Here is a 9,015-nt window from a genome sequence, read left to right on the forward strand (position 1 = left end):
AGGTAGAGCACAGGCCACTAAAGCAACACCATGCTGCATAGAATCTCTACCACTGATCGCCACAGACGCCGTTGCCCTCCACACAGCTCCACATACCAATGACCATGTTTCCACAGACCGCCATCCACAAGACCGTGACAACGCACCTCTGCGAGCATGTCTCCACAAACCACCAAACGAGACCACACTACACCATGGGAGCATCTTTAGATTTTCCATGCCAAATGGAGATGTGTGTAGAGGTTGGAGAGGACGTCCCTTCTCTAATAGCCAATAGGGAATACATAACTTCTGTAAATTGAAATAATTAATAAAAGAATAACCCAATATGGAGGATCGAACACGTAAACTGGATTCGCTATTGAGCAAAAATCAAGAACAGCCACGGGAACTTAAGGCGATTCATCATCCAAGATCAAACTTCTGTATATCAAACGCCGAGTTTTGATTCGTTCTACAGATCGAAAACTTTCCAGATCAATCAATTCCATCGATCAATCAGCCCGCGCGGTTTGAATCGTCAGAATCTAAGTTATCTAACCAATCAATCAGCCCGTTGCAATAACAGCTGCTGCTAGTACTTAACTTCCGATGCTTGAATCTTCAGAATCTACCAGTTGCCCTATAATCGCTGGAAAGAATCTAGCGCCGGAAACGTCTCCAATCACGCGATCCGTCTCCTCGCCGTTCGGATCGGCAGCCCCAAACTTCGTGGAAACGAAGAGGCTAGATTCGATGTCACGACCTTTCCAACCATGGATTCTCACTCTCCGCAGTAATTTTTCATCTTTTACTCTTTCAACCCATGCAATATATGCATGCATCGGTGCCTTCCACATCTATAAAACTAGACTTCTTCTTCCAGATTTGCTTCGTGGAAGCCTCTGATCAATAACGTCCTCCACCTCCCGCTCCGCCCTCATCAGCCCAACATCATGTCCTTCCCTTCGACCTTCTTGCCCCTCCTTTGCCTCCCCCTCCTCTTTGTCCTCCTCCAGCCTTCCTTCGCTAGTACCTCCGTCGTCGGCTATGATCCTCAGGACCTTCAGTCAGACGAAAACCTTTGGGAGCTCTTTACCTCCTGGCGCGCCACACACCCTCGCCCTTACGACAGCGATAACTCCCTTGATGAACAGCTCAAAAGGTTCGGCATCTTCAAGGAGAACCTTCGGTACATCAACGAGCACAACCAGAAAAACGCTTCTTATTGGTTGGGCCTGAACGAGCTCGCCGACCTTACTCACGAGGAGTATAAGGCTAAGTACTTAAGCTCGGAAATTGTCAAGCTGCGGACGCCATCATCATTTCACATTCCTTTCGAATATGACTCCAAGAAGAAGGTCCCTCGTGCTGTCGACTGGAGAGAACGGGGCGCTGTCACTTCTCCAAAGGATCAAGGACTGTGCGGTATGTAGCGTCACGAGTCTGCTTCCTTTTGAGCATGATTGAAGTCACATTGCTCGTGTTAGTACCACATTATATGTCAATACGTGAACTCATTTTCATGTTTGAAGTTCATATATACAGGAAGCTGCTGGGCGTTCGCTACCGTTGCTGCAGTTGAAGGCATTAACCAAATTGTGACCGGGGATCTGATCTCACTATCCGAGCAAGAATTAGTGGACTGTGACAGGGAGAAAAATAAAGGGTGCGATGGCGGTCTGATGGATTTTGCCTTCGAGTATATCATTAAAAAGGGCGGGCTTGAGACGGAGGCGGACTATCCTTACAAAGCGATAGACGGAGCTTGCAGCGTTCCCGACCGAGTAAGGCCAACGTCGTAAATTACTTCGAACTCAAGCAGTGTCGTCGTGTCTTAATAAAGATTCAGTATACAGAGTTTGAGTACTTAGTTACTGCCTTGTCTTGCCGTCCTACAGGAAAATATGAGGGTTGTCACAATAGACGGATTCACAGATGTACCGAAAAATCATGAAAAAGCTCTTCTACACGCTGTCTCCCAACAACCTGTTAGTGTCGCAATTGAGGCAACGGGGTTAGATTTCCAGCTGTATGCTGGGGTAAGAAACAATTTCTCTGTGGTGGTTTTTCCCGATTATAATAGTTGATTATCTCTTGAGATGAGACGAGCACAGATTGATCCGTTTCCATGTTGGAATTGAGCAGGGCGTCTTCAATGGAGCATGCGGGACTCAACTGAACCACGGGGTCACTCTTGTGGGCTATGGATTCGAGCGACGCGGCTTGGAGTACTGGATTGTGAGAAATTCCTGGGGAGCAGGCTGGGGAGATGGTGGATATATTCTACTGCAGCGAGGAACGGGCGAACCGGAAGGAATGTGCGGCATTAACATGATACCATCTTTCCCAGTGAAGCTTGGGCCAAACCCATCAACAAAAACTGATCCATCTGTTGCAGTCTCGTTTTCTATGCGCCAGCTTTTTGGAAGGAAATCAAGCTGGTAAGACAATGAAGACGAAAAGGAGTTGTTACCGTCCAAATTACATGCAAGGACAGTGTTGCCATTCTGATAACGGTGTGAGGAGCGTGGATATTCTTTTGCTGCGGCATTTCATTTGATCTGTCATCTGTATATACCTGCGATTGCGAAATTGTTTCGTTGTATATTCATCCGTAGAGCTATGCTTTCAGCTCTAATGGTGTTCTTGATCATCTCGTGCAAAAAGCCTGATTTGGGTTTCCATTCTACATCGATATTTGTTTGGCGGTGTCATCGTGCTTTATATGGTTTCAGTTCATGATTGGGCAAAAATCTGGTTTCAAATATGAATCGCAAATCTGTTCTTGTACGAGAGACTTTTTTAGAAACATTGCCTGTTATTTGCGTGCCTCTACTTATCATCAGGTCTCTACTGTTAAAGTTCAAAGCAACTTGTATTCTTTTTCTTTCTACAGCTTTAAACAAGAGATCAGGATGACTCTTTTTCATGTCTTTTTAAAACTTATATCAAGAAAAGAGAGATTTAGAGTATATAACTTCGAAGCCAGCCCTAGATCAGTCTAAATAACGTCCAAGTCTTGGTTGAAGCAGAAAGAAGTGCTAAAAAACATAACAAGAAAGGGAAATATGTCTCCCTACTTAAGAAAACACTAATGTCCATTAGCTGAGGTGAGGGGGAGGAGTGAAAAAGAGACCAAGGGGTGAGGAGGATTAGTGGAAGGTAACCATTACCATAAATGGGGGAGAAGGTCCTAATAACGGAGAGGAAGGGCAGGAGGGGACATGCATCGAAGCAACATGGCTCATTGATTGGGGCTCCTCTAGGGAGTGAGACTGTAGGCAGCCGTTGCATGGCTGCCGCATGTCAAGGGAGTGCCGAGTACGAGGGGTCCGACACCCTTGCCTCCTAGCCACGCTATGCCTCCCCACTCCCAAAAAGAGCCGATTGGGATATGGGGAGGGTCTCACAAGTCCTTATATTTCAGGACCTCCAAATTACCACAGTACTTATGGGATTTCTACCCCCCAAATACCACGTGTCATCTGTGTGTACCATGGGCCTTTTAGCCCCCTTTTATATTTCCATCAACCAAGGCACCATGAGAGGAGTTAGGACCACATACCAAGATTAATTTCTAACACCCCCCATGGGCCTAACCCTGCGAATGTCGAACTGTTATTCCATAGATGCTGCACACCCACTCAGGGCTCGAACAGCCAATCACAAGCAGTCGCCCACAAAGAGCCTAGGCCGCCAATCAACACTACACAGTTCACTGACGTAGGCCATCAAGATCACGTACAACACACACACACGGGTCATTAATCCTGCATGTGCAGTTGCCAACAATTGCCACGCACATCTTTCCACAAACAATCGCTGCCACATGTCATCTCCATAGTCCATAGGCCAGCAACCTACTTTGATACCACTATAGGTAGCCGTTGCATGGTCGCCAAGTGTCAAGAGAGCGCCGAATATGAGGGGTCCCACACCCTCACCTCCTAGCCACGTTATGCCTCCCCACTCCCAAAAAGAGACGGCTAGGATATAGGGAGGGTCTCACAAGTCCTTATATTTCAGGACCTCCAAATTACCATAGTAGTTATGGGATTTCTATCCCCCAAATACCACGTGTCATCTATGTGTACCATGGGCCTTTTTAGCCCCCTTTTATATTTCCATCAACTAAGGCACCATGAGAGGAACATACCAAGGTTTATTTCTAACAAAGACTTGAGACTCACGAGAAAGGCGAGGGTAGCTAGTGGAGAAGGGAGGGAGGCTGAGGATACCTGGCATGACCTTGGATGCATGGAAGCACGTCACAAGGAACTTCTCACCAATCCCTATATAGGAATTGGGTGTTGAATTAGGAAATTTGAGCATATTTCCTAGATAGAAAGATGGATTTTCTCCTCTTAATCTAGGAAATTATTTTTCCTATGTAGATAGCCAATGACTTGTAATATGGAGAATCAAGTGGATTCTATGTTTTCTATCTAGGAAATGACGTCTTTTTTTCATAGCAAATTACATTTCCTAGATAGATCATTCAATGCTATCTAGGAAATGTGACATCCTATATGGAGCTCAAATGAATTTTCTATTTTCTATATAGGAAATATGGTCTCTTCTAGGAAATCACTTTGGACTTTTATACAAGTCACCTTTTGAAGGGAGGGCCAGCCCTTTTCCTTTTTAGCACTCTCCTTCTCTTTACAACCAAAGGCTCTTGGGCCCGTAGGGTGCCAAGGCATATTACTATTCTTTCCATCTCTCCCTACTGGTGAAAATAGCACTTGTGCTATTAAAGCGCTTGGGACAAACTTGGCATTAGGAGGTGGTCCTAACCAGTCCCCAAATAGCGCTTGTGTTAGCCTCGCGCCTCCTAAGCTTAGGTAATTTGGGGCTCAAACTCCCTGAGTGCCCTCATGCCTTAAACCATTTGTGGTTCAAATCCCATGCCTAAGGCTCAAAACCTGGAGTGGCGAGGCTTAACTTCCGTAAGACACTCCATGGCAACCTTGCACGTTGCCTAGAATCTTTTGCTTTGCAATATTTGGGGATCAAACTCCCTGAGTTTGAGCTGTACTCCTTTCATGACTATTTTTGTTGGCGTGGCTATTTTCATAGATGTAGACCTGAAATGTGCATGTTGCCTGCAATCTTTGGTCTTGGTGTTAGCTGGAACATACAACCTGTGCCTGGAATCCTTGGACTTTGGGGTGGACTTTGGGTATTGGGGATCAAACTCCCTGAGTTTGAGATATACTCCTTACGAGTGGACATTGCTTGCTATCACTGGCTTGTCCATTGAAGTAGATCATGCGGTGATTTCCCTGCATTCGGCGCCTGTACTCTTTGGATGTTAACATGCCCCCTTTCCTATTGCTGATCCATCCTCAAGTTAGCCACACTGGAGGAGGTTGGTGGTGAGGACTGTTTGTAGGATGGCATAGTGGTCCAGCTATCGTGGAGGGAGGCGAACGAGGTACGAGCGGTGCTTCCAAAAATGGGTGGCGTGCATATCCTCATACATGCGGATGTGATGGTCATGGAGATTACAGACCCGGAGGTAGAGTCGGAGGTCCTGGAATTGCATGGGGCCAATGTTATGTTTGAAGACAATCTGGTTGTTCATATTGTGGAGTAGGTCATCAATGGGGCGATTGTGGGTAGGAAGATCACGGAGGAGTAACAGGATGAGGCGGTTGAAATGTACCACTGCGACGATGACATGATCTGGAACTAAGTCATACGTGTTGTTGAATGACTAGAGGCGGAAGCAAAATCCCTCCTAAGTCATATCTTTGAGGAAGTTGTACTTGGGAAAATTCTACAACACATTGGGGTCTTTTTGCTGGAGGTCTCTGAATGCGGCCCAAGTCCATCGTCATTCCATGGGCATATAGAGTGGGTGGACTTGACGACCGATGGGTGCACTGTGGTAGTAGTACCAAAATTTCTCCAGCTTCAAGAAGGGGAGTCGCCATTGTCGCTACAGAGCGGCATCTACATCGATCGCGGGGAGTGGAGCGTTGGGGACGAGGCTGTATCCTCCTCTTGTGTGCTTTGGATGTGCACAGTGCCAATCGTTGAAGGACTGCGTGATGAACTACGTGAGGGGGCACACCTCAAGAATTTCATAGAGATGGAAGTGAGAGCCCTCAAGCTGGCGCTTCCAACGGTGCATTAGATGGTGCATTAGCATGCTATCTCGCCGTTCCTAAAAAGACTGTAAGTCTGAGCACCAGTGGACATCTTCAGGTGGGAAAACTGGTGGGGATGGCGGAGCGTCATCATCTGCAAGTGACATGGGCTCCAGCTTCGCTGATCCTAGTGTCATTAATGCATCAGCTTCTTGGACAAAATTGGCTACTTTGAGCAATGTATTGAAAGCTTTGTCAGGAAGGTCAACCGGAGCATTAGAGGAGATGGATGGGGAGGGCCTGTGCTATGTGGTGGTGGTGTTGGAGGCATTAGACGAGTACTCAGGTAGTGTTGTCCGAGGGAGAGGAGGGTGGGTGGTTTGTTGGGTGGGTTGGGCGGGATCTAGAGGAGGCAGTAGTGGAATTTCGGTAGGGGGAGCAGTAGTATTAAAGAGGGTGATTGCTTCATTTCCCTCTTCCTCGATGACTTCCTCGAGGTAGGCTACGTGAATTGTTTCAAAATTGCTCACCAAGGACTCAAGTGATTCTTGGAGAGCTTGTAGCACCCTATTGAAGAGGATTTATGTTGAGGGGGTGGTAGGTTGTGGACTGGTAGGCCACACGGTGGCCTTGGGATTGGATGGTAGAGGTACGACCATAGGTCTGCATCCAATTGATGTCTGCATGCAGAATTTCAGGTATGCAAACCCATGGCATGAGTTCCTTGGGCTTTGCGAGTTGCATCACTTCATCATCCATTGGATAATTAAGGGACTTAGTGAGATGATGCAGCACCAGGCTTGAAAATTGAGGAGGATGGGATGGGCGGATAATGTTTGGAGATCGAAGAAGAGTTACAAAAGTGGGTTGGAGATCTAAGGAGAAGTATGACATAGATAAGATGGGGCGGCACTGGTCGGGGTTACGGCAAAGGATGGTTTGGAGGGTGTTAGGAGGAAGTGGAGTAGTGAGGTCTAAGTGGAAGATGAGGTTCTGTGCACAGAGTGCATCAAAGTGCATTTGGAGCGTCTGTGGGATGGTGCATGGAGCAAGTGTGTATGTGGCTAATTGTGCAGAGGCCTCCCTGTACATCCTAATTCCTGTTGCTCTCGATCTTCCAATCCTAACTCTGATTGGCTAGTGGCATGCCGGTGTTCATTTTCTGTTTGGAGGGAAACCATAAGTTCCCTCTCTTGTGCCAAGAGATCCTGTAGGGAGCGGATCTATTGTTTGTGGTGCTCCTGTGATCAGGCATATTACGCTTCTGCCTACACTTTTAGTTCCAACATTGCTCGCAGGTTCGATTCTGCCTTGTTGGCCTGGTCCATGAGCATCTGGACCAGGGATTTTCTTGTGGCGAGGTCATCTTTTAGCTTTGTAAGGGCTAGCTCAAGCTCCTCAGCTTTGGCTCGGTACTCTTCGGCCCTTTGTACTGTAGCATGGCTTGAGGCTTGGGCTACAACCATTATCGATTGGCTGTCATGTGTAGAGAGCTAGGCCTGGATGAGAATGGCGGAGGGTTGTGAGGCTTGTTCCTACCTCCTCTATAAAATTGTGTGGGTGACTTGTGGGATCTGTGCCATGGCTTCAAAGAGGTTTAGTTCCATCAGATCGCACGTGATAACTACTCAGCCATCATGTGGTTATAGCCACCCGATGCCCTATATTGGGGCGCACTACAAAATTTTAAGGCCTCTATTAGGCCTACCCATGGAGTGGAAGAGGTGCCAGTGGCGAAGAATGTGGTCTCCTAAGGGGTTGTGGAGACCGAGACATAGGGCGCAATGGGGGTAGTCGGTGTGACTTCATTGTACTCGCTTGCTGATGGCACCGGGGTGCGCTTTCTTTATCTTGAGGGAGGTGTGTGTGCTACGTGCGTACCTTCCTGAGTGGCCTTCTTGGTGGATGTCTCTTCTTCTCCTTGCAAGTCTTCCAAGGGGATCTTGGAAGGCATGCAGATCATGGTAGACGGAGTGCTTTGGGAGTCCAAGGTGCTAGTGGCTTTGGGGATAGGGCAAGGGTGGAGTCCCAAGTCTGATTCGAATTCGAAGAATTGATGTTTGGTATCCATCAGAAAGAGGGATGGCAGTTGAGTGACAAGGGAGTAAGTGGATGAAGAAGATTGGGAGGACATACATAGGCTGTTCAGATGGTAGAGGAAGAGGGCAAGATACTGTCAGAATTTTGGGAAAATTTTGCAAGAGTTTGGGGCCAACTGCTATGGCGACGACCTGACGGGATAAGCCTAGTTGCATAGATTTCCCATCCCCTTGATCGGCAGGATACGGGTATGGCAATGATCAGTGGGATAAATAGATAGCGGCAGTCAGTGCGGTAAATCAATGGTGACAGGCAATGGTATGTGGCCAAGATTACGACCAGCGTGATACGAGATGGCGACAGGCGATGCGATCTAGAATGGCGATGGTTGGCAATGTCTTTCCTTGGCATCGATTGGCGGGATGTTGGGATCGTGACGGGTGCGGGATACATCTATGGCAACGATCAGTGTGATTTGTCGATGGCGATGGCAATGATCGGCAGGATGTTGGGATCACGACGATCGGTAGGATACCTCTATAACGACAATCGATGAGGCGATAGAAAAGAGGGGAGAAGGAGAAGGGAAGGGGAGAGTGAAGGGGGGTAGAGTGGCAAACACAAGGGCACTACAATGGAAACAACAGAACACCCAAAACACTCTCTTGGAAGAGAAGAGGGAGCTTGTATTCAAACTTGTGCAAACAACAATGAAGACCATGCCTTTTATACAAGTCACCTTTTGAAGGGAGGGCAAACACTTTTTCTTTTTAGCACTCTCCTTCTCTTTACAACCTCGGGGGGGTCACTCATCATATGTAACCCTATCACGTGAGTTCAACAGAAGGATATTTTTTATTTCTAAAATTTACAGAAATAAATATACATAAGGGACTAT

At 47.2% G+C, this 9,015-nt stretch overlaps 1 protein-coding gene across 1 annotated transcript; it reads left to right on the forward strand.

Moving 5' to 3' along the window:
• Positions 1-328: 328 nt before the first annotated feature.
• Positions 329-8,673, forward strand: LOC147880493 (cysteine protease XCP2-like). The gene is made up of 9 exons (XM_087370619.1): positions 329-397; positions 461-519; positions 608-775; positions 866-1,407; positions 1,528-1,766; positions 1,881-2,021; positions 2,128-2,423; positions 7,376-7,489; positions 8,430-8,673. The coding sequence occupies exons 1-9, from the start codon at positions 329-331 to the stop codon at positions 8,671-8,673; spliced, it is 1,872 nt and encodes a 623-aa protein (XP_087226745.1).
• Positions 8,674-9,015: the final 342 nt, after the last annotated feature.

The sequence above is a fragment of the Dipteris shenzhenensis genome, chromosome 32 (assembly GCF_047967505.1).
Source record: "Dipteris shenzhenensis isolate YYH24624 ecotype China chromosome 32, Dip_SZ_1.0, whole genome shotgun sequence".
In the NCBI taxonomy this organism is placed as follows: domain Eukaryota; kingdom Viridiplantae; phylum Streptophyta; class Polypodiopsida; order Gleicheniales; family Dipteridaceae; genus Dipteris; species Dipteris shenzhenensis.